Source organism: Arvicola amphibius, chromosome 10 (genome assembly GCF_903992535.2).
Source record: "Arvicola amphibius chromosome 10, mArvAmp1.2, whole genome shotgun sequence".
In the NCBI taxonomy this organism is placed as follows: domain Eukaryota; kingdom Metazoa; phylum Chordata; class Mammalia; order Rodentia; family Cricetidae; genus Arvicola; species Arvicola amphibius.
Window position 1 is genome coordinate 83,561,480 of NC_052056.1, and position 25,653 is coordinate 83,587,132.

Sequence of the window (25,653 nt, forward strand, 5' to 3'; positions counted from 1 at the left end):
AGCGGCTTCTCTGTGAGATCTGGGATGGTTGCCTCTGGTAGAAATAAGTCAGAGTACTAAGGAACACTTTCCCTGAAGTGTCCGGGTGGGGCAAACTTTACTTTTGATCCAGAGGATGTGCATTGATAACTCATGTGGTGACTGCCCTTTCCCCATTGGCTGGGCTCTGACCTCACAGTCTCATTGGATTTGCTAGTCTGGAAAGAATTAGTGTATAGGAAATGAAGAAGGAAGGGGGAAAATGTCATTGTTCAAGGAGAAAAGGGGTCCCTGTACCAGATCATTAAGTTCCTGGAATGCAGTAGGAGTCTCTGGGTAAACAAAGGTTTTAGTGGGTGGGTGGGATTAAAATAGTTGCATGAAAGTCTTACAGGGTGGGGGAGATACTAAGATTTGAATTCCTTACACTAAACACGGGTTTTATAGTATTTGATAGAAAAGATTCGTGTTTATTTTTTGCTCTCCTGACTGGCCTTGAGGTCTGTCCTTCACTGGCCCCTGCTCCCTGGGAAGAATGCTGAGGGCAAAGTGCACTTTGGCGAGCCCTGGCCTTTAGTGATTCCTGCTGATCCCAGCTGGGTGGCGCCATGACAGTAATTCACTTGTCTGTGCTCTTGCTATCCTTTAAGTGCTGATGGTCCAGCCCTCTGTGAATTAAATAGGTCAATGCTGGGACAAGTGCATAGTTAGCTATAGGTAACAGTGTGTCTCCATGAGGCCCAGTGGGTTCTGTCTCTTGAAGGCCACCCACAGCCACAGCTGTATGTGATGAGGTCCTTGTGAGCCCGCCCAGGTATTTCCTCTGGACCCAGGCAGCTTGCTGACCTAGTAACTGACAGCCAGGTGGAGGAGATCTGGTCTTCTTCATGTAACCCTAGATTTAGCCCTGCTGTGTCTGACGAGGCCTTGATGCAGAGGTGAGGAGGAAAGCTGGGGGGTCATCCCTGTTTATCAGTAACTTGTGTAAAGTGAGGGTGTCAGGGGAGCCACATCCACGGTTAGTTCTGCTCTATGTAGTGCAGAGCATGTCTTCTCCTGCCAGGTGGGGCGGGTTTCAGTGTCATTAACCTCAGCAAATTGCAGAGGTTAATGATATCCCACCTCCTGGCTTGGAAGGGAGAGTTCGGTTTGTCAGAAAATGGAGACCTGCTGTTCCCATTTGTTCTTTGGTTCTGGGCCACCCACATCTGGTGACTTCTGGTGGCTGTGGGCTGAGGCAGGGCAGAACTTAGTTAACAGCTTGGGTTAGTTGTATTTATTCTGGGTCCTATATTTACTCCTGGCTGCTGTAGGCCTAGGATGTAATAAACAAGGGTGATACATATTTGCATGTGGTGGCTTCGGGCCAGTTGCTCTGCTTTCCTGATGCTGCCCTTCTGCCCCTGCCCCAGGGTGGGGAAGCCTTCAGGTTCAGCTGTGGGACAGGCACGCCTGTCCTGGGCTGTGCATCAGGAGGTGGAGTATGGATAAGGAAGTCCACACTGATCCTGGGGTCTGTGGCCAGTGGATAGGCTCTGTGAGCTAATCTTCCCAGGCGTGTTGAGGGGATGGGGGGGGGGGGCTGAGAGGCTTGGGGAGGAGTTGTTTCTAAAGAGCCAACCCTTGATACAAGAAACTAAGAAACTCCAGCGCTTAATCTTAAGTGACTTCCCCTTTAGCCATCTTGAATTTGGGAGACCAACCCTCCCTTCCTCAGGCACAGGCTTCCATACCCAGGCAGCATCAGTGGATACGGGCACGCCAATGCTGCAGGCTCTTAGGGTAGATGAGGAGGGATCTTGGGCCTTATCTAGCTGGGGGCTGAATCTGTAGGCCTCTTCTGGCATTCTGGAATGTTCACTGCTGGTTTCTCCTGTTCCTGCCTACAGCATGTTCCTGGATGACTTCCTGGCAAGCGGGACAGGTGCGCAGGCGCCACAGCTGGAGTTCGAACAGCTGCCCTTTAGCCACCCTCTGTTCATCATGTTCTCCTCGGGCACGACAGGGGCACCCAAGTGCATGGTGCACTCTGCCGGGGTAGGTGACAGTCGTCAGACCTTCCATTCTGCAGAGTTCCCAGGGTGCTGCTTTTCTCTGAGTGGGATGCTTCCAGGAGACCTGGAGCTGGCCCAGGGCAGTGGGGCTCTGCATTCTTGGCTGTTGTGGCTGTGACAGGCTGCAGGGGTGTAGAGCATACTGCAGCTTGGGCAGGATGTGTCCAGTGAGCCAGCCGCCTTGACACTGCAGGTTGTGGGCCCACAGAGGGTTGTGAGCCCAGAGGGTGGGCTTGCAGCGTCTGCAAAAGGCAAGCAGGAAAGAGGACAGACTGTGCCAGCACGTCAGGCTTGCAAGGGATGTGGTGTGCCTGTGGACAAAAGCCACTAGGTTATGCTAAAAGTAACTCACCGAGTGCTTCCTGTGCTGTCATTCTGGAGGCTCACAAGAGGGACACCTACTTTCTGAGGGCAGGACATGAAGACTGAATGTCAGGAGGTCGGCCTCTCCCACAGCCTCACTCCTCGCCTGGTCAGTGGTCTTCACACATCCTCAAGTGGCCACTCATGAGACACCTGGGCCTTAGTCTGTTTTCTTTTCTATGACTGAATACTTCAGACAAGGGAGGGTCTGGGCCATGGGCCAGGGCCGTTCCTCCTGCCTGGTGCATTTCAGGACAGATAGGAGGGGTCATGTTTTCTCTGTCCTCACCCTGCCCTTGTATCTCCAGGGACCTGACTAAGCATTTAGCCTGATTTGAGAGTCTCCCTCACCTTTTATTTGTATTGTTATTTGACTGTGTGGCCCAGATCGGCTTTGAACATGGCAGTTCTCCTGCCTCAGCCTCCTGAACTCTGGAATGACAAGCATATATTACTATTCATGGTAGAGAGTTTGTTGCCTTGAAAATATATGAACACAGACTTGGGGAGAAGAGAGTATAGGCCTGGTGTATGGGGTCAGAAGTCATCACTGGCTTGTCACTTGGGTTCCTGCATCCCTGGGAGCCTGTGCACCAGCACTGAAGATAAAAGAACGAGCTCTCATTTGCGACCCGGGGAACCATGCTGCTGTGTCTCCTCCCCCAGGGAAGGCAGTCTGCCTGGGTGTGTAAAGGACAAGTGTGGGGATGGACCTGGAGGAGAAAGGCAATGCTCTGCTTTGAGCTTAGAACCTGAGGGTGACAGGCAGGTGCATGGCGGTGTGACCCTTGGGAAGACTCTGCTCCTCCTTCCAGGTCCATCATGATTGGAGGGGGAGCCTCTGGGAGGTGCTTCCTGCTGAACCCTGTGTTCGTTATTTCTCTCTCTCTCTCTCTCTCTCTCTCTCTCTCTCTCTCTCTCTCTCTCTCTCTCTCCTTTCTTTTTTTTTTTTTTTATTTTTCAAGACAGGGTTTTTCTATATAGCCCTGGCTATCCTGGAACTCACTCTGTAGACCAGACCAGCCTTGAACTCAGAGATCCACCTGTTCCTGCCTCTCAGGTGCTGGGATTAGAGGCCTGTAACACTGGCCTGTTTGTTATTTGTCTGTGGCTGTGATAAAAGGCCCCAACAATAAGCAGTTTAGAGGAGAAAAGAGCTTACCCTGGCTTACAGGTCCCGAAAGGGTGTGGAAGGCATGGTGGCAGGAACACAAGGCCACTTGGTAGTCAGGAAGTAGAGAAGTTGAAGTGGGGCCAGACTTTAAAACCTGAAAGACATACTTTTTCCGGCAAAGCTTCTGCTCCTGAAGGCTCCATAGCCTCCCAAAGAGCACTGCCTGCTGGGGACCAGGTGTTCACAGCTCTGAGCCTATGGGGGCATTTCTCACCCAGACTATAGCAGCTTTGTATCTGACCTCTCCTGAGTGCGTGTGTGTGACAGGAGTTGGTGTGTTACATGTGGGTCTTGTGCAGCCCCCTGACTCTTCCATAGCCTGTGAGCCTCCCTGTAAGCCTGGTGCTCATACCCGTGGGCCAGGCCCAGGCAGTGAGCTGGTTATTCCAGGGGCATCAAAGGGTGGCATCCTCAATCTGCCTCAGGATCTCATAGAGGACTCAGTATAGAGAAAGGAAGACCAAGGCCAAAGGTGAAGGGATGGGCAGTGGGCACTCAACAGTGCTAGCTGGACTCAGCTCTGAGAAGGAAGCCCCCCCTCCAGCCTCCAGCCAGAGCTGCTGGGAATGCACGTGTGCAGGGTTTGGGGGGTGCTGAACTGTCTCGGGGGAGCAGGAGGAGCTAGGTGCAGCGCTGGGGGGAGTGTTTCCCAGGCTGTGCGTTGTGGATTTGAAGCCTGCGATTGTGTTGCCTATTAAATACTGAAACCAAAAGTGGAAGGTGTGTTGATGGGAGGTGTCCCATGTGGTCCCCCCCTGCCTTGGTGTCTCTGAGTTCTGTGTTTAGATGTCTTCTTTCAGGAGGGCCCCAGGACAGGGACACATCTGCTATTGGCCCTTGAGTTTTCTCTCTCCCATCTCAGTGAAGGTCATTTCTCTTCTTCCTGAAGTTAGTATGTCTCTGGTGTCTCTGATGGGGTGGGACGGCGAGCTCATAGGTGGATGGGGTGTACTTGGGTGTCAGATGGCAGAGTAACACGGAAGCTGGTCCTAAGAGCCAGAGCACTCCAGCCGACTTTCCTAGGGAAGGGGGATGGACGATGTGTCTCACCCATGCCTTGCTCTCCCTGTCTCCCACAGGGCACCCTCATCCAGCACCTGAAGGAGCACATGCTGCACGGCAACATGATGAGCAGCGACATTCTGCTCTACTACACCACGGTGTGTCCTGTCGCCTTCTGCTGCCCCTCCTGGGCCTAGAGCAGCATGGAATGCTGGCACTAACCAGAGTTCGAGTTGGGAGTTGGGGTGTTCCTGTCCAGTCTGGAGAGGTTCCAGAGCATCTAGCAGAGTCTTGGGTGGTTCATCTCATGTTTTTTTTTCAGTGCCTGGGATTGAACCCAGGTCCTCAAGCATGCTAGGCAAGTGCTTTGCCACCGAACCACATCCCTAGTCCTTAAATTTTTTTCATTTTGAGATAGCATCTAGCTGAGTTATTCAGGCTAGAAGGGGCTTAACTCTCTATACCAAGCTGGCCTTGAACCCCTGACCTCCTTGCTGCAGCCTCCCAAATCCTGGGATTACAGGCATGTATCATTACTCCCTGCTTTCTGGGAACTTCCTCATCAGCTATAGGTCCCACCTCCCAATACTGACCCTAGGGTGGGGTGACACTCAGGTTCCCAGCAAGTCTGCTCAGACTTCCCTCTGGTCCATGTATGGGAGCTTGGGTGCCCCCTTTGTGCTCCAATTTGGAGATCCCTGCTGGAATTCTTCCCTACTTTTGTGTTTTGTTCCAGATCTGCCCAGATTTTCTCCAAGTCGTAGTAGTAGTCAGTGGGCCTGCGTGTCATTTTCTTTTAGAACATTTTTTTGTTTTAGACTGGGGTTCACAATGTAGTTAAGGCTGGCCCCAAACTTGTAGTCCTTCAGCCTCTCCCCAACTGCCCTCAGTGCTAGGATTCTCGGCCTGCACCTCTGCCTGACTTACCTGGTCTCCCTGTTTGTGACAGGTCGGTTGGATGATGTGGAACTGGATGGTGTCAGCCCTGGCCACAGGAGCATCCTTGGTCCTGTACGATGGCTCCCCACTGGTCCCGACACCCAATGTGTTGTGGGACCTTGTGGACAGGATAGGGTAAGGTACCCTGGGTCCTGCTCAGTTGACCCAAGCTGATCCAGAGTTCTCTGTCTTTCTGTGAGAGGGTGTGGAGGATGCCGGAAGCAGAGGGGACAGAGGACAAGACAGGTCCCACCCTCGGCCTGTTGCTTGTGGAGGGAGGACTGGACCTCAGACTGGGAGGGAACTTTGAGAGAGGCCAAAGGAGTGGGGTTTGCTTTTGTTTTTTGCACCAGTGGGATGGAAGCCAGGACCTCATGCGTGAGACAAGCGTTCGTCCTCTGAGTTAGAGCCTTCAGATGTCTGCCTTTCTTTTCTCTCCCTTCCTCCATTCTTCCATTCCTTACTATTTTTTATTTCTAAATTCTTACTTCAATTATCTTTCGGTAGAAATTACATGTATTGAAGAGTTCGGGTGATATTTCAATTAACTGTGTGCTGAAGTGCTGCTGTCAATCAGTTGATGTCACCTTGTCCTTGAGTGGTGACTGTATTCTTCTGTGCACTGTGGAGCACAGGCTTTAGGGTCAGTGCAGCATTGTGCACAAGATGTTGATCTTATTTCTAAGCCTGTGTGATTCCAGGGAATCTCCAGTCAAGCAGGGCTGAGGGTGTAGGCGGCTGTTTATAGGGTGTTCCTGGGCTCGAGAAGAAGGCTGACGCATGCAGGGAGACACATGTGGGATGTGAGGCCAATAAACTGCATTCCCACCTGCTTTACTTACCAGTTCTCCCGGGACAGCATGGCCAGTTCTTAGTGGTCCCTCGGGGCAGGTGAGTGGCCAGCTGTCTGCTGTAGTCTTCCCTGAGGCATCAGAGCTATACTGCAGGGGTGTGGCTGCCCGTGGCCTTGCTCACATCTCTCCCCGTGGTGGATGCTAGTGAGAGCCCTAAGGTGCAGAGGCCACATTTGGGCAGGACACAGAATTGGGCACCTCCTGGTGGCTGGGGATTGTGAAAATGTTGTCTTTGGAGATCTTTAAATACCGTGTGCCACCAGCACTTGGTGGATGAACCCATTGCCAGTGATGGAGGCTCAGCTTCTGGTGCCAGCAGAACTGCTCTGCCATGGTCAGCCACCAGCTGAAACCACCATGGTGGAAGCAGGAGGCGCTGCTAGTGGGTTTTGTTTTTTGTTTTTTTAATCATTTTCAACACTTATGTATTGTGTTTGTGACTGTGCGCATGCTGTAGTGTGAGGTGGGTAGCAGAGGGCAGCTTGTTGGGAGTTGGTTTTGTTCTGCCCTGTGGGTCTTGGGGATTAAACTCAAGTTGTCAGACTTGGTGACAAGCACCTTTACCCACTGAGCTGGCCCACCACTAGTGTTTTTAAATCTTGGCCATTAACATTTTACATAAAACTGCTTGGCTAGGGTGATATAATGGGACAGAGCAGGCCTCGAGCCTAAACAGGAGGGCAGGAGGTGGGAGGCTGTGGCTGGAGTCTGTTGCTGTTTGGAAGCTTTGGGGACCTACAGGAGGCCTGAGGTGCTTTCTCTCCTCTGTGTCATAGCATCACCATCCTGGGAACCGGAGCCAAGTGGCTGTCAGTGTTGGAGGAGAAAGACATGAAGCCAGGTGAGTGGCCTCTCAACTGTGTCCCCAGCCCAGGAACTGACATCCGTTCTGACTGTGTCCTGCATGTGAGCCTGGCTAAAGGCAGTGGGCTTGCTTTAATATCTGGTCATTTTTACCCCAAGTGGAAACTCACAACCTCCATACACTCCACACGATCCTGTCCACTGGCTCACCACTGAAAGCCCAGAGCTACGAGTATGTGTACAGATGCGTCAAAAGCAGTGTGCTCCTTGGCTCCATCTCAGGTAGGGCCAGAAGCAGTGGCTGCAGAGGGAAAGGGGGAAGGGAAGTGTGGGGTGGCCCTTGGAAGCCATGGATGGGTGCCGTAGTTAGGAGCATCGTCACAGTGGTATGTCGAGTGACAGCAGGTTGTAGGGTTAGAGAGTACTTGCTGTTCTTGAAGAGGACCAGAGTTTGGTTCCTGGTTGGGTGACTTTAACCACAAATAACTCAAGTTCTAGATTCTTCTTTTGGCATCCTTGGGGCTGACTCTTAGTTAGGGTTTCTGTTGCTGTGAAGAGACGCCATGGCAGTGGCAACTCTTATAAAGAAAACATTAAATTGGGGTGGCTGACATTTTCAGAGGTTCAGTCCTTTATCATCATGGTGGGGAGCATGGTGGCATGCAGGCAAACATGGTGCTGGAGAAGGAGCTGCAGCATGCTGATATGCAGGCAACAGAAAGTAGACTGACTCACTGGGTGTGGCTTGAGCATGTATGAGGCTTCAGAGCCTGTCTCCACAGTGACACACTTCCTCCAACAAGATCACACCTATTCCAATAAGGCCACATCTCCTAATAGTGCCACTTCCTTTGGGGGCCGTTTTCCTTCAAAGCACCACATTCTACTCCCTGGCCCCCAAAGGCTGGCAGCCATATCGTAATGCAAAAATGCATTCAGTCCAGTTTCAAAAGTTCCCATAAGTCTGTAACAGTCTCAAATTTATTTAAAAGTCTGAAGTTCAAATTTGTTTCTGAGATTCATGCAATCTCTTTTCTTTCTTTTTTTTTCCCCCCTTTGGTTTTTTTGAGACAGGGTTTCTCTGTAGCTTTGGTGCCTGTCCTGGAACTACCTCTTGTAGACCAGGCTGGCCTCGAACTCACAGAGATCCTCCTGCCTCTGCCTCCTGAGTGCTGGGATTAAAGGCGTGCGCCACCATTGCCCAGCTCATGCAATCTCTTAACTGTAGTTCCCTGTAAAATCAAAGTTAAAAAGCAGATCACATACTTCCAACATGTAATGGCACAGAATGTACATTACCATTCCAAAACTGTATCTCCATGTCTGATGTCAAAGCATTTTTCAGATCTCCAACCCCTTTCAGCTTTGTTGACTGCAATACTCTTCTCCCTGTTGGGCTAGTTCCACTCCCTGTTAGCGGCTCTCCTCATCAGGTGTCCCATGGCTCTGGCATCTCCCAACATCTTTGGGTCTCCAAGGCAATTCAGGCTTCACCTTCACAACTTCATGAAGTGGCCTCTCTAGGCTTCCATTCAGGGACGCCCCAGACGTGTGCTCACTCATGTGGTTGGCCTTCCACACCTGCATGTACCTGGAGGAGGAGGTGGTTATACTTAAAGCATAGTTTTGGGGGCATCTAGATCCATAGTGTGAGGATCAGGGTGTCTACATGGACTCTGTGCATCTCCTCTGGACTCCTGACTGGGATCCACAACCCCACTGTGCTCCAGCTGACTTTGTTGTGTGCCAGTGTATGGTGTGTATGTCTGTGTGAGGTGTGCATGTGTGCATGTGGGAAGGTGTGTGGTGTGTAAGTGTCATCAGGTGAGGCTCCTATTTATCTGTCTTAAGTCTTAGGCTTCCATGTGACCAGCTGAGAGCATTTGCTCTGAGTCCTTGGGTAGGGAGACCCAGTCAGAGAGAACGTCACCAGACATGGGCAGATACAGAACTGGGTCCAGTTTCTGTCACTGCTTCCTCTCTTTGCAAGTGAGCCCTTGCTGTCAGGCATGTGTCTGTGGGATGGGCAGTGCTTGTCTAGGTAGGTCTGCATCTTGCTGACAGGGAACCCTGAAGGTTACCCGTCCCCAAGGGACACCATTCCCTGAGGGTCACTTGTCCTCTGATGTTGCTTGCAGGCGGCACTGACATCATCTCCTGTTTCATGGGCCAGAACTCATCCATCCCGGTGTACAAGGGTGAGATTCAAGCCCGCAACCTTGGCATGGCCGTGGAAGCCTGGAACGAGGAAGGTGAATAGCTCGCTGATTCTTCTGGGATGTCAGGAAGAGACACGTACATAGATGTGTCCCTTGCTTCTGATGATTCTTTGTCTGCCTGAGAGGGGAACACTATTCTTTCCCGCGTGTGGGGTTTGCACTCAAGAACTTCCTGACCCCAACTTCAGAGAAGTAGGTGTTGAGGTGGAGTGCCACAGGAGCAGTGGGGATCTGGGGTCGGGCTGTGTGTGGATTTTGTTGGGGAGGCATGCAGGGTAGGTCACTTTGGCCTGCACACAGCAAAGTTGTGTCCCAAGTAGGAGCATAAGGAAGGGAGCATTGTCAGGGTGTGGTCATGAGTATTATTCCAGGCTCAGTCTTCTCCCTGTGTGCCAGGGAAGGCCGTCTGGGGAGAGAGCGGCGAGCTGGTGTGCACCAAGCCCATCCCCTGCCAGCCCACGCACTTCTGGAACGACGAGAACGGCAGCAAGTACAGGAAGGCTTACTTCTCCAAATTCCCGGGTAGGTGGAGCAGCCTGGCGCCACTCCTTGCCTGGCTAGGGCTTGGCTTCCAGCTCCCAGTGGCTCTTAGTATCTCATCAGTGTCAGCTCAAGATCTGTACCTGGGTTCAGGTGACCCTCACCCACGTCTTCATTCAAAGCCATGAGTCACTGGGCAGAGGGCTGAGGGCTGCCCGCCCCCTGGTTCAGGGCTTGTCTGCTGGTTCCAATGGAAGCGGCAGTTGGAGGGAGGTCTGGAGCTCATGGAGGGTGATGCTGTGCAGCAGGTGGCATGTGCCACCCGTGCCACCCCTGCCTTATGTCCTGATGCCTGCAGTTGACCTTGTCATGCTCCTCTGTAGAGGGCCCTCCTCTCCATGGCCCTGATTCTTTCTGCCTTGCTTGGAAAAGGTAGCCCTGAGGTCTTGGTGGACGGGTGCTGCTAACACCACAGGGGTTGCTGGCTTTGTGTAAACTACTTGTGTGCAGTCACATGTACTGAGACTATAGGTGTGTGCCATCATATCTGACACATGCAGTTCACTGTCTCACCGTCCCTGGGCTCTGTGCTCAGCTACAAACTGCTTGTTCCTGGACTTGTGAACTCTGTGGCCAGCATCCCCTCCCTTCTGTCCCTGCCTCTGGTGTCTGGATGTATCCTAGTCCATCCCTTAGTGTGACTAATGTGTTCCGCCTTTCTTGCAGGTGTCTGGGCACATGGCGACTACTGCAGGATCAACCCTAAGACAGGAGGCATCGTCATGCTGGGCCGGAGGTGAGGTGTCCCTTCCCCCTGCCATTCCCTCTGACGCATGGGGGACATGGCCTGTGAAGTGAGGGGAGACAGGGCAGCAGGTGGCAGCTGGATGCTAGGGGAAGAGCCATGCTGTTGGGCGTGGTGCTTGCCCAGAGGGCTGGGACATTGCCACATGCTTCAGCCATGTGCTTCTTGCCCTGCAGTGATGGCACCCTCAACCCCAACGGAGTGCGCTTCGGCAGCTCGGAGATCTACAACATTGGTTCGTGCATGTCTTCTGCTATTCTCACTCAGGTCCAGGGTGGTCCCACCAGCACCAGGACCCTGGTTCCCAAAGAGCTGGTGAGGGTGGACATCCATGTAGTGGGGTGAGGGTGGGTTGCCATGTATACATTTTCTCTTCTGGCCATACTGTGGCACCTCCTAAAACCTCAGAAAGGGTTCAGGTTCCTTGGTCTTGGCCTTCCTTCAAGCTCAGAACATTGGTTAATCTTACCTCTGATTAAGGGAAAGAAAACAGGCACAGAGAGGGTGTGTGAATGCTGAAGTACACACAGCACTGTATAGGACACAGATGCACATCTCTGAGGGACTCTCAAAGCTTCTGCCTAGGCACTTAGTCCTATCCCAGGCCCCAAAGCAACCCTTCTTAGGGAGGTGGCCTCCTTTGTCATGCCGATGAGATCTGAGCCCCAGGGAGTGCCAGGTCAGTATAACCAGGTGATGACCTGGATTCACTTTTCTCCCTGTCAGTGACATCTTAGTATGTATGACATATACCCTCACGTGGTCATCCCTCAGTCCAGGTCAGCTGTAGTATTGTCCAGGTGGCCCTGGTGCCCTCCCCTTCTGACAGGTGACATGGCATAGTGGTCTGTAGAGAGCTTCCTGTGTGAGGCTGTTTTCTTTCTGCTTTTACAGTGGAAGCCTTTGACGAGGTGGAGGACAGCCTGTGTGTCCCCCAGTACAACAGGGATGGCGAGGAGCGGGTGGTCCTGTTTCTGAAGATGGTGTCTGGGCACACCTTCCAGCCTGACCTCGTGAAGCGCATTCGTGATGCCATCCGCCTTGGTCTGTCTGCTCGCCACGTGCCCAGCCTCATCCTGGAGACTCGAGGCATTCCAGTACGTTGTCTCTGCCCTGGGCCTATGAGAGCTGGAGTGACTGCAGCTTACTCTTAAACTTCTATATGGGTACCATGTTGCCTAGCAACCATAGTCTTCCCTCCTGACTGTATTTTCAGCAGCTTCTGTGGGCTGCCATATTGGGGGGAGCAACTGGCTGTCTGTAGCTCAACATTGCTCAGTGGGGGATGGCAGGACTAACCCCAGCAGGCCTCAGAGCAGCCCCGCCCCTGAGTATGGCCTAAGTGTGCCCTGCAGGCAGCTGTAGGAGTGTAAGCTCTACAGGGAGCTGCAGGTGTGAGATGGGGTTTGTGGGGCCTGAAGACCCCTATTCTGGGTCAGTCACATTTTGAGTCGGGAATAGGGGTGTGCATGTGCAACGTGCACATGTGTGCAAGCGTGTGCGAGCTTCAGTTATCCATAATTGCTGTGAGGCTGCCATTCCATGCCTGTAGGCTGCTGCTCATTAGATGATGGGGGGACCCTGGGCTTCTGACTTGGGGGCCCCTGTGCAGACAAAGCAACCATATGCAGAACTGAACTTGGAGATGGTCTCAGCTGGGCTGAGCTGGGTGAGACTCCTGGAGCATGCTGGGAGTAGTCAAGTCACTGACTTGACCAGGAACAACCTGGGTGGTCTGCGCTCTACCTGGGAAAGAGTTTTGACTGTGTCCTCATAGCCACCTAGGGTGGGGAGGAAGAGCCCGGGGTGCACGCTGCGTGAGAGTGAGTGGATGAGTGTGTGAGCGAGTGAGAGAGTGAGTGAGTAAATCTGTGAGTAAGCAAGTGTGTGTGAGTGAGTGGATGCGTGTAAGTGTGAGTGTATGAGTGCGTGCGTGCGTGCGTGTGAATGAGGAGTGTGTGAGCGAGCAGGCGAGTGCGTGAGCAAGTGAGTGAGTAGCCTGGTCCTACTGACACCCTTCTGGGCAGGGACAGTTCTGACTTTGTAACTGTTTCACATCTGAAGAAAGCACAGGAACAGAGATCAGTTAGGGGGGTGGCATCTGAGACAGGTGTAGTGTCACTCTGGGCAAGGGCCATGTGGCACCTGGTGTACCCACCTTAGGGCTCCTGGATATGGGTCTGGTGCATTGCACAGCCTTGGAGACACCCACATGTTCATGTGGTTTTGGTACAGGCATGAGATCACGTGGCATGTTCCACGGATTGTGTCAGCGCTGCCTTTCCCACAGGTCCCCTCAAGGTATCTGCAGGTGCTGTGGCATGTGTTCGAAGCCACTGTGTGTCTGCTTTTATGAGTCTTTCTGGAAGAGAATGTCGGTAGAAACCGAGGCAAGCTGCACTGTGTCACCTCTGGTTTAAGCACTCCTGTTTGTCTTCCGCCTTTTCCCGCAGTACACACTCAACGGCAAGAAGGTGGAGGTAGCTGTGAAGCAGGTGATGGCTGGAAGGGCTGTGGAGCACCGGGGTGCCTTCTCCAACCCTGAGACCCTGGACTTTTACCGGAACATCCCTGAGCTGCAGGACTTCTGAGTCAATGGCTCACACACCGTCCAGCGTGCATGTGATGGAACTTAGGGTCACTTTAGAGACAGCAGCTGCTCCAGATGGCCCTGGGCACTGCACATTCCGCGGGCTCGGAAATAGCATTCCTGTTTCGAAGTCATTGGTGGGGACCAGGTCTCCCATGCTCCAGGATGTGCCTGGCCTTCAGAGACCAGGAGGGTACATTGAGGCTCGTCTCAGCCCTGCTGCTGTAGGTCGGCACACAGCCTTGCAGGTGCGGGGCTGGTGGTGTTTGGTAACAGCACACCGGAGGAGCGATGTGGCCTTCAGCTTCATGAGTCCACTGTCCCGTCTTGCTCTATGAAGGTGAAATCCTATTTAGACTCCCTGTCTTTCACTGGCCTGGCTCCCTCAGCCATTCTGTTCTCTCCAGAGCTGACTGAAGCCAGGGCATCTGGCCCAGCATGCCTGTCATCTCACAGATGGCTGTTGGGACCCCTGGGCTGATGGCTCATGTACTGTCTGCCATGGCCAGAACACCATTCTAGGGAACTGTGAGTGACACTCCAGCCAGCCAAGTCCCCTCTGCTGGCCAGGGTTCTAGCCCTCTCTGGGTCTTAACACAGTGTTGGAACAGGTCAGATCTTTTAAAGTAATTGAGGTGTCTGGAGGCACCCTGGGTGGCATCTGTGCTACCACTTACATGTGTCCTAGGGTCCTGGAGTCCTTCGGGGATGGAGCAGCCTGACCTCAGAGGGAAATGGCCTCCGGCTCCCTCTTAGTAGCTCTTCTGTTGTGACTGTCCTCTGCACTTGTAAACGGAGTCTCAGGCTTTGGTCATCAGGACTCGGCGGTGCTTCTCATCTCGCGTGTGGAGTTATGTCACAAATCCTGCTGATCATTTTGTATTTTTTTAAAACTGAGCACAATGTAAAACCTTTGGAAATATCCTGGATTTTAAGTCTATAAGGGAAAAGTGCTATGAAGAATTTTATGGAATAAACTTGTGCCATGCACACCTGTACATGTGCAGTATACTTGTGCTTCTCTGAGGTGACTGACACCCATGTGTAGCCCGGCTGTACCGGTGTCAGCTCACTGCTGCACCGTGGAGTCATATGACTTGGCACTGTTGTATGATGGTGCTTCCTGTGCTCCTGGTGTTTAGCAATGGACCTGGTCTATGTTAGGTCAGTAGCTCATGCCTCCCTGCGGGCTGACTGGGTGTCGATCTCAGTCCAGTTCTATCACCCGAGTTTCCCTGGATTATGCCAGGTAACCACACACCCCAACTCAGCCCATGTAACCTTCCTACCACAGAGAACGGGTAGCAGTACTGGTCTCCAGGGTGCATGAGCACCCAGCCCCTCTGTGTACTGTACCCTGTCATCCCTGGTGTGGCTGTCTTACCTGTTGGCGGGTGGTATCCCTGGCTTGTTCCCACCAAGCCTTCCCACGTGTTTTCGCTGGAAGAGGTGAGTGACAGAGGCCTGGCTTCATGTGCCCGTCAGCAGAACTATGGCTTTTCTGGGAGGTCAAGCTGCCTAGACCCACTGGCTGTGCTGCTGGGGAGCTTGGGGACCTGAGCACTGAGAGGGCCTTTTGCAGTTTCCCATGGCTTAAAGCCACCAGTGGCTCCGGCTCAGAGGTCAGAGCCTGAGGTAGTCCCATCAAAGTGCACAGGGTTCCTTGAGGGGGTTCCTGGAAGAGCCCCCTTCCTGTTATTAGGGGTGTTTCCTTTCTTGGCTGGTGCCTCTCTGCCTTGGTGGGCCTGAGCCCCCATTTGTTGCACCCCTGTGACCCTGGCCATCCCTGTGGCCTCTAGTTCTCTCCCCTTTACCATCTGCTACTGAGCATCCGATTCCCCAACCGCATGTGCTACATATGTCCTGACAGGTTCCCAGAGGAGGATGGGGCACTGTTGAGGTGGGGGCTTCCAGTCTTCCTGTGTGATTTCTGCCACAGATATGTCTGGGTCTCTTTTTTTTTTGTTCCCCTATTCTGCTTTATTTATTTTGATGGTATGGGGATGGAACTTGGGGCTTCATGTGCTAGGCCAGTGCTATGCCTCTGAATTATATGCCAGCCCATTTTAAAAAGAGACTTATGTTTGTGCACCACATGCTTGCAGTACCCACGGAGGCCAGAAGAGGGCATCAGATCCCTTGGTACTGGATAGTTGGGAGCCACCATGTGAGTGCTGGGAACTGAACTTGGGTCCTCTGCAAGAGCAGCCAATGCCCTTAACCACTGAACCAAATTACCCAGCTGTGCCTCCCTCACCTTTGTGGGAATCCAGGTTGTTGCAAAGTCTGTATCTCATAATTCATTGCTTTTATTCTGATTCAGCAGGCACTCAGGGTATGACAGTTCTATTAGGCCTGCTTTCCTGTGTGGTTAATCTTGCAAATTGAATTTGGGGGTCAGCACCTTTGCTTGACTGATTTCATGACAGCAGTCTGTGGACTACCATGGGCATTGGAGTTCTGAGCAGGGATTTCTGGTTAGGCAACCATTCCCATCTTTTCCCACCCACCCGTCCTCTTCCGTCCTGGTGTCTCAGCTCCCTACATGGAAGGCAGAGGTCTGTGACGGATGGCTACTGTTCATGGTGGCTCTGTCAGCCACTCTGTCAAAGTGACAGTCAATGTTCTGTCTTCAGACCCGGTTGTCTCTGAGGTGGAACCACACAAGAGTTCCGGGTTTGGCTCTCATCCTGCTGGGGCTAGGGGTAGGACCGACTAGTGCAGCCAGAAATCAGATCCTTGTTAGGATAATGTCCTTTCGGATCCCCTCCATTAATCAGTAGAGACTCATGATTTTGGCTGCCTGGACACTAAAGCTTTGAAGGAATCAGGCCGTGGTTAGCTGTGTGTGTTTGAGATGGGTCTCATGTAGGTAGGCTATGTAGGCTGGCTTCTACGTAGCTGAGGCGATGGCAGACTCCTGATCCTCCTGCCTCTATGTTTAGTTTTATGTGACACCAGGGACAGAATTTGGGATCCGTGCTTGGTAGGCAAGTACTCTACCCACTGAGGGCCCAGCGGATATCTGTCTTGAGTCTCTTGGCCTTCCCAGGATTACAAGACCACTGTGGTTCTAGTCATGGGGGGTCTGCTTAAAGCAAGATGAGGTGAGGCATGGTCAGGTGGCTGCCCCCTTGGGGGGTCCCCAGATAATCTCTGGTCCAGAAGTGGATCTGCAGGGTAGTCTAGGATAATGAACAATTTAGTTTTCCTACCCTGGATGCATGAGGAGGAGGGAGCAGGAAAGATGTTCAAGTTTGAACTTAGCCATGCATAAATGACATGGCAAACATCAGGACTGCTTCGGGATGGTTGAGGGGTCTTGGGAGGGGTCTGACACCCCTGTAACATGCACATGGCTGGCTGAGCCACTTCCGGCCCTGCCTGGGTGGCTGCCACCTTCACTGTGGAGGTGGGCGACATTAAAAATTGGAAGCTAGTCTTTATGCAAATGTATGCCCCACTTTGTCTTCAGATTTTAATTTTTCTATGAATTATTCCATTTTCCTCTCCTCCCCACTTCCCTGTGGAAGAAATCAAAAATATCCAGCAACCTATCAGAGGAATTTTCCAATCTTTCTGTTTTGTTGAGTATCTGTCCGTGCCAGGACCCCTCTAGGACCAGGAAATAGCCAGCAGGGCAGTTCCTGTGATGTGTAGCTTACAAGCCATTTATATGTGAGGCTGAGCACAGACCAGAGGATGCAGGAGGAGAAGCAAACACCGATGGATGGTAGGGAAACAGCGGGGTGGTCGGTCAGGGAAACCTGAAGGCTGGGGAGGTGCCAGCCACGTGTTCCGCGAAGGAAGGGTGCTCTAGGCAGAGGGGACAATTGGTGCAAAGGGTGTGGGGACTTCTGGGACCAAGACTGGGGTGTAGATGCCGTTTCTCACTGACCATCCACTGGGTTGCGTCTTGACTTGGAGGTCTTGGTCCCATTGTCCCCTCTGCCCTCCAAGCCGTTAACAGGCACTGTCCCCCACCCTGAGTCCTTCCCACTGAGGCTCCAGAAAGTATCTGGAGTTGTTATTTTTGTTTTGATTTGGGAGCAAGGGTCTCAGTCTTTCCTACCCACAAATTTCCTCAGGCTTCAACCTCCCAAGCATTGGGATTCCAGATGTGAGCTGGGGCACCCGCTGATAGCCCAGGGTCTTGCTCTTCTGAGGGGTCACTGGAGCCACTCTCCTGGTTTCCATCCTGTCCCAGCCCTGAGGATGAGGGGCCTCTGGGAAGCAGTTCCTCATACCCAGGATCTACAGAGTTTGGCTGTGCATCTCCAATGGGTCTCCTTGGTGCCCGCACAGTCCTACCACAAGGTCTTTGCACATTCTGCCTCTGTCCCTGGCAGGGCTGCCCCCAGCCTGTGAGGCTCCTTTCCGATGTCCTTTTCAGTCCCCACCCTTGCTTAAGCTGCCCCCCTCCCACTCTACAAATGCCCCCCCCCCCACTTTTGACTTCTCTAACCTAATTTTATTCATACGACTTCCTCATCTATGTGTGGCCACCTGTCTCCTGCCCAGGGTGCCAGCCTCACATGCCTAAGGACTTCACTGTGATGCCTGGCGGGTCCCTGGGGCAGAACAAGTGACCAAGGAGTGAGCGGAGAGTGGCTGAGTGCTTCGGGAAGACGGGAAGAGGCCCTGAGCCTCATGGCTTCTTCGGAGCCTCAGTGGCTGTTATGTAACTCACTGTCGGCAGCGCTGTCTGCGCCGGCTCCTCAAGTGGTTATATTTGGTGTTTACAGCCTCTTTCCCTCCTGTGAGTCCTGTTGAGAGCTTGGGGACTCAGGCTTGGCTGCTTGCTGCAGGGAGATGAGTCTCCTGCTGTGGTCCAAGAGGCCCTGGGGACCTGGAGACTCTCTCCTTGACTGCATCCCAGCCACTGCCCTGGCCCTGGCACGGGAACGGCCCACATGCTGATGTGTGAGGTTTGTCCTGCCAATCACGAGAGGGGGAGAAGGCAAGGGCCAGAGTGGAAGAGAGCAAAGGACACTGTGCAACAAGCTATGTGATCTCAGTCCACTTGCTCGATGTCTCCGAGTCTCATCGTCCTCGTTTGTAGAGCTGGGATGGATCAAACACCCCTTTGAGGAAGTCTCTCAATGGAGTCGCTCCCGGCATAAGGCTGGAACTTTAGAGGTCGCAGGAAAGCGTGGAGGGAGAGCCACCCTCTATGTCTTGCAAGGTTTGAGTCCTGGCTTTTGCTGAGCCTACTCATACCGAGAGTAAACCCTTTTTCTGCCAGGCTCACCCTCAGTGGGTTTCTTTTATACCTGGCTATAGAAACATTTCAATGGTGTTACATCCTGGGAGTAGGGAGGGATGTGGTGGGGGCAGCCTGTATCACTGGCCTTGGTGACAAAAATGGATGTTTTCTTCAAATATCGCTTCTCCTTTGTTCTATACTAAATGAGATTTAATTCCACCTGGCCATTCAGAATAAAGATCGTAGATTCTGGTAAGAGGACCCAGCAGGTGAAAGTACTTGCTGACAAGGCCAACGACCTGGGTTCGGTCCCTGGGACCTACGTGTAGAAAGAGGGAGCAGACTTTAGCAAGTTGCCCTGTACTCTTGTGCCGTGATGAGCATGCACACTCACACACACATACACAACAAATGTAGCTTAAAAACTGAAAAGTAATAAAAGCGTTCCTGGCTGAACACAGCTACGGTAGTCGCTTGCAAGAGGTGCTGTCTGTGGCCGCCATTGCGGCTCCTCTTTCTGAGGGCAAGAGTCTGACCCACTCTGCTTCTCACAGTGCTTGGCTACTTGACACTCTTTGGCCAATTAGACGGTCGTGGACAGGAGGCATGTAGTCTGTGGGAATGTCTGTTGTGCCCAGACCTGCCCCCCTGAGGTTTGTTATGCTATGCTGGACGGTAGATGCTTAGATCCCGGAGTCCTCACAGCTTCCAGGAATGCCTGGCTGATATCAGCCTAGGGCAGCTGACCCTTTACTAGATGGCAGGTGTAAGAACACAAATAAGGTGTTCTTGAAGCCGCCAAGCCGGGATGTTTGTTGGGCAGCTTTGCTGGCTGTTGCTGACATGTTCAGACACCATTACAATGTCACTCAGAGATCTTGTTCTATTATGAGGCAGGCCCCTTGTCCCTCTTTGTCCCTATACCTGTAGGTTCAAGGCCATGCCTTGAGCACCGCCCAGTGGGAATGACCTTGCTTTGTGTAAGCTGACGCAGATGCAGGCCTGGATAGGAAAGTGGCCATGTGCTACAAAACTCCATTATGCTTCTTTTTGAGGGAAGCACCAATGCCTTCTCACCTTGTGGCCGGGCATCAAAACAGTGGACATGCAGAGCCCTAAGGTGGTGGGGCAGGTGGCAATGGTGAGAATTTACCTTTGGGTGAGTCAGGCGTCACTGTGCCTGGATATCACCCAGCATATCTCAAGGAGCTGGGTGATACTGTACTCACTGACAGATGTCATACAGCTCTCAAACATACTGCAGGAGCTAACCAGGGACTCTCCCCAACAGTGGCCTCCATCGAGTGAAGCTGTCACTCCTCGACTGAGTGACCTCCCCACTGATAAAGGACCCTGAGAGTGGTCACAGCCACTGTCAGTCCTCAGAGCCCACAGGTCTCCTGGGCAGAGCTCTTTCCCAACGGGCATGAAGAGCAGCTGGGACACAGGTAGAGTTGGAGAGGGGGAAGGGTGGGTAGAAATGATAGATAAAGTTCTCATGTATGAAACTCTGTGTGTGTCCAAGATGGGCGTGGGATCACACCTCTCACGCCAGCACATGGGAGGCTGACGTAGGAGGACCAGGAGTTTCAGCTCGCCTTAGAAAAACTGGGTTGGAGAGATGGCTCAGTGGTTAAGAGCATCTGGCTGTTCTTCCAGGGGACCTGGGTTCAATTCCCAGCACCCACATGGCAGCTCACAACTGTCTGCAACTCCAGCTCCAGGGGATCTGACATCTTCACACAGACGTATGTGCAGGTTAAACACCAATGCAATAAAATAAATAATTTTCAAAACATTTAAAGAGAAAGAAAGAAAGAAAACCCAACCCAAAGAAATTAAACCAAAATTTTCTTGAGATGGAGGAAGACCACTGAACTATTAGAGGGGTCCTGGGGGTTGTCAGGGACTGAGAGAGAGCTTGGGATGGTCAGGGATTGAGAGGTGGCCAGGGTGGTCAGGGGTTGACAGAGGGCCAAGTGTGGTCAGGCCCTGAGGGAGAGCTTGAGGAGTCTGCCTTCTCCTTCTTTTACGTTTCTCTGTGTAGCCCTAACTATCCTGGAACTTGCTCTGTAGACCAGGCTAACCTCAAACTCACAGAGGCCCACCTGCCTCTGCCTCCTGAGTGCTGGGATTAAAGGTGTGTTTCACTACCACCTGGCTGAACCTGAGGTTTTCCAGATCTCTGTTCAAACTCCACCTGTATACCTTTGGGTTGCTGTAGGGCAAATAAAGCCTCAGTTTTCTCCTTTACTAAGTGGGGTAAAACACTCCGTCTAATGGGGCAGAGGTAAGTGGCTTGTTGCCTCAGTACGTACTGTGTACTGTAAAGAGCAAGACCGAGTTGGCGTTTTTGTTTTGTTTTGTTTTGTTTTTTAGCTATCAGCTATTTGGGGACCCTCTGCCAGATGTGAGCGTCCATGCCCATGTTTTTGGAAGAGCTTACTAGAAAATTCCACAATGGCACTCTTAAGTGCCTGACACCCTGGGCTGTGGCTGCTGTCACCCATGCAGCGTTCCTGCCTCTCTCCGACTCTTACCCATGAGAACTTGGGGCAGCTGGGGGTCTAGGGTGAAGGTGTTAGGCTTGGTTATAGTCTTGACGGAGTTGGGTCTTCCCAGGTCCAGAGCAGGCCAATTATAGTCCATCCCTGGGCACAGTGGCCATCCAATAATAGGCATGTTGTCACCAGTCAGCTGGCAGGCCACTCTGCTTTACCTCAGAAGGAATTGAGGGTAGGCAAGGAGACATTCTTCAGTGCCCTAGAGTGCCCAAGATCCAGGACCTGGGCTAGAGACCAGAGGCTTGCACCTCAATAAGTGATCTGGGGACTCATCGATCTAGGCTTAAGCCAGACTCACAGCTACCAGTGCTCATATTGGAGGCTCATTGCTCCGTGCTCTTACCACCAGTGGGTCTGGTACTTGGCCATTGCTATAATTTCCAGTTTCCATCAGCTGCAGCAGCAGCAGCAGCAGTAGCAGAAGGCAGTTTACTTGTTTTTGCTACAGCTTCTGGGTGGTTCTCAGGTGCCAGGACAGTGACAGTGCCTCAGCTCTCCTACTCTAACATGTTGAGACCCTTGACCGTTAAATATTGGCAGCAGTCTGGATCTAACTGGTCTCCTCATGCCTTCCGTCTTTGGCCTATACTCTCCACCCTTAACGTGTTTTGTCTTTACTTCCTCCGGCCGGCTTTGTTTCTGCCTTCACCTCTGTTCCTCCTTGCATCTGCCCCAGATACTGCCTGGAACTCGTCAGCTCCCCTCCTGCCACTGCTGTTGGTGTGGCTGCCAGCACCTCTGCCACTGTGGTCACTACACAGACATGCCCACTCCCTCCTCTTTGTGTGACTAGCTCAACCAGTTCTACTCACAGTAAATCCTAAAAGTGGGCAAGGAGGGACTGGAGAGGGCTCAGCAGTTAAGTGTTACTACGCTTACAGAGGACCTGTTTGGTTTCCAGCACCCGTGTTGGATAGATCACAACTGCTTGTAGCTCCAGCTCCAGGGGAGCAGATGCCCCTTCTGACTTCTATGACTATTGCACTCATGTGTGCACATGCGTGTATATATATGTGTGTGTGTGTGTGTGTGTGTGCATGTGTGTATGTATATGTACACACATACACATCTTTTAAAAAAATAAAAACCTGAGCAGGAGGGAAGGTTTAACAGCTGTCAGCTAGGGAGTATAACCACCCCACACTCCAACATCTTAACCTATTTTAAGGCAAAGTACAACCTAAATGGGCACTTGCAATAGGGTTCATCATCAGCATCAACAGTAATTTATCAGCTGGGCAGTGGTGGCACACGCCTTTAATCCCAGTGCTTGGTAGGCAGAGGCAGGCGGATCTCTATGAGTTCGAGGTTAGCCTGGTCTGTAGAGGACAGTCTGCCAGGACAGTCAGGGCTACACACAGAAACCCTGTCTCAAACAACAAGAGTGATTTATTTGTGTTCAGAGGCTCTACTCTTGGCCCAGGCATCCTCAAGGAGGCTTTTGGGTCATTTTCATCCTCACCGTGACCTTACTTCTTTTTTTTTTTATTATTTATTTATTTATTTATTTATTTATTTTGCATACAATAGTCTGTCTGTGTGTATGTCTGCAGGCCAGAAGAGGGCACCAGACCTCATTACAGATGGTTGTGAGCCACCATGTGGTTGCCAGGAATTGAACTCAGGACCTTTGGAAGAGCAGGCAATGCTCTTAACCACTGAGCCATCTCCCCAGCCCGCGACCTTACTTCTTGCCAATAGTTTCTGCTCTTCTACTGCTGAGAAGAACCTTCACGTGAACCTTGGAGATTCTGAGTCATGGCACCAGCTGGACCTGATGCCACAGACTGCAAGCCCCGAGTCCTTACTTACTTAGGGGCTTGCCATTATGAATACGACATTGCTGAGCCTTGCGGGCTAAATGTAGTGACGAGATGAGCCATTTGCTTACAGCTGGGTTCTCTCAAAGATCACGTGGGACCACAGGTGTCCAGCACTTTCCTTCCTTCCACAGATAATCCCAAGGTCCCCCCACCCTGTTCAGGACTAAAGGATTGCTTCCTGAATCACCACAGGGATGTGGGCTTCTCACATCCTAGAAGCTAATTAGCATGAATCCTGCTGTGACACTAAATACCCTCTTCATTCCCCACAGGAAGTGCTCCTGAATAAAGAAGAGAGAATAAATAGAATTTATGATGGATAAAAATGACTTAAAATGCTATAGGCAGATGTGGTCAAGAGAAAGGGCATGCAGATGGGAGAAGCCCATTGTGTCCTGAGGCTCCCGTCCCCATGTGCAAACAGAAGGATGCCGGGTTTCTCCAAAGGATCTGAATTCAAACACTGTGGGCTGGCAAGATGCGTAGAGCATGTGCTTAGTGCATTCTGGGTTGTGGGTAGACCTCTGATACCAAGATAATAGCAGCAACAGCCATAGTGGTAGCAGAGAGATGCTCCCTTCTGGCCTTTTGTGGGTACCGCACACATGTAGTACATACAGTCATACACTCATACACATAAATAAATATTAAAAAAATGAAAAATAAATGATGACATTGCAGGTGTTAGTAATCTCCCAAAATGTGCAAATTTCATTGTAAACATCTTGATACTTAACAGATTTGGAGTGGATAATAAGCTAATATCCACTGTGGGAATCTTTAGTGAAGGAGCTGGGGATGTAAGTCCCTGTTAAAGGCTAAGACTCACAACCAGAACTTCAAGGAAGCAGAGAAGCTGGGTCTGGAGTTGTGAAGTAGTGAAGAAGCTGCTGGCCACCATCACTAATGGGCAGGAATTTGAATGTGCACATCTTTATGGGTTCGTATTGAGGAACCCCTGAGTTGTTTAGATGCTTTGCCCCACAGTGTAGATTTGAAACTGCACCCTGAGGCCTCGTCACCCATAGATATACCCTGAGGACTAACCACCCACAGATACCCCCTGAGGAATGACCATGCATAGGTAAAACAGCCAAGACAAGACTTTCATTTCCTCCCTCTGTCTTCCTTCCTCCTTTCCTGTGTGTGTGCACATATGTGAGTGTGTATTTGTGTGTGTCCCCGCCTGCATTTGCACACATAGAGGATGAAGCAGGACATCATAACTGTCCTCAGTCACTTTCCTTACTGCCTTGAGGCAGGGTCTCCCATAAATAGGAAGCTCTCTGTTTTGGGCTACGCTATCTAGCTGTCTCTGTCCCACAATTTGAAGGTTACAGACATCTGTGGCCACATCTGACTTATTACACTGGTGCCGGAGATTCAGATTCAATGCTTCATGGCTGCACAGCAACGCTCCTACCCACTGAGCCATCTCTCTGCCCTGTTTCCTTTCTTCTTTCCCCTCCCTCTCTCCCTCTGCAATGCTGGGGATGGAACACACTCTATTGAGCCACACTCAAGCCCCAAACTATTGCCTTTGCCCCCAGTGAATGCTACAGGTGACTCCTCTTTTGTCTCAGGGAAACTGGTTAAACTGAACAAGAACTGCTCTAAGGGTAGGGCCCCATGTATCTTTTAAATTGTCTTACATGGTACGTGAGATGCTCTGAATAGAATAGAGAACTCCGCGAGAAGAAAAGGGGATGTGATATTTATAGGTGGACTCTCCTGTCTTGTCAGTCGCTCCCCAAATAACCACACAAGAGAGTTAAGTATTAATCATAAGTCCTTGACCAATAGCTCAGGCTTGTTTTCAACTAGCTCTCATAACTTAAATTAACCCATTTCTATTAATCCATGTGCTGCCCTGGGGTTCATCTACCTCATGGACGTACTTCCCATCCTGCTTGCCCTGTGTCTGTCTCATGGCATCTCCTCTGACTCCTGAGACTCTGCCCTTCTCCCTCCCAGCATTTTTTCTGCCCTAAAAATCCTGCCCAGCCATCGGCCAATCAGCTTTTTTTTTTTTTTTTTTTTCAACGAGAGCAACACATCTTCACAGTATACAGAAGGATTATCCCACAGCAAATGCTATCTTGTGATGCCCTCACTGGGGTGTGTGTGTGTGGATACAGAGTGCAGGGAAAAGGGATGAGTGCACACCAAGACTCTCCAATGTGGGCCCAGGGTTTTGCTTTCTCAGTGTCTGTGTCTTGAGTCTCTGTTGGGAACACGTGATTTGGAAAGCCACTTATAAAAAAAACCCTCAAAAAGTCAGCCTAACAGAAGAAGTACTTTGTGTGTGTGGACGCATATGTGTGTGTTTTCTTCTATCTTTTGTCGTAAGCCCTGAGTTGTTCTGCTGGATGCTAAGGTACTCACAACTCACCGTCTGTTCAGGACTGCCCTGAACCAGTGTCTATCATCCGGTTGCTTTTGGCTGCAAAGCATGGATGCCTACCCAAACAGCCGTGCATGACACGGTAGCTCACGATGTCAGGATCTGTCTTTCTTTCTGCCACCTGTAGCTGGTGGTAGGCACCGTCATTTGTGGTTACCAGACTCCTTCCGGTCACACCCTGGCGCAACAAGGTATCAAGAAGGACCTTGGCCTCTCATGCCGGGCGGCGGTGGCGCACGCCTTTAATCCCAGCACTCGGGAGGCAGAGGCAGGCGGATCTCTGTGAGTTCGAGAACAGCCTGGTCTACAAGAGCTAGTTCCAGGACAGGCTCCAAAGACAGAGAAACCCTGTCTCGAAAAACCAAAAAAAAAAAAAAAAAGGACCTTGGCCTC

General features: G+C 51.6%; 1 protein-coding gene across 1 annotated transcript in view; it reads left to right on the forward strand.

Moving 5' to 3' along the window:
- Aacs (acetoacetyl-CoA synthetase) overlaps positions 1–14,261 on the forward strand; it is a 37,794-nt gene extending 23,533 nt beyond the window's left edge. Inside the window, exons 8-18 of the mRNA XM_038346307.2 lie at positions 1,869–2,016; positions 4,650–4,730; positions 5,522–5,646; positions 7,142–7,206; positions 7,329–7,451; positions 9,308–9,421; positions 9,785–9,910; positions 10,595–10,664; positions 10,850–10,908; positions 11,568–11,770; positions 13,127–14,261. Of these exons, the coding sequence (XP_038202235.1) occupies positions 1,869–2,016; positions 4,650–4,730; positions 5,522–5,646; positions 7,142–7,206; positions 7,329–7,451; positions 9,308–9,421; positions 9,785–9,910; positions 10,595–10,664; positions 10,850–10,908; positions 11,568–11,770; positions 13,127–13,264 (1,252 nt within the window). The 3' untranslated portion in view covers positions 13,265–14,261. The remainder of the gene's footprint in view (positions 1–1,868; positions 2,017–4,649; positions 4,731–5,521; positions 5,647–7,141; positions 7,207–7,328; positions 7,452–9,307; positions 9,422–9,784; positions 9,911–10,594; positions 10,665–10,849; positions 10,909–11,567; positions 11,771–13,126) is intronic.
- The last annotated feature ends 11,392 nt before the right edge of the window (positions 14,262–25,653 follow it).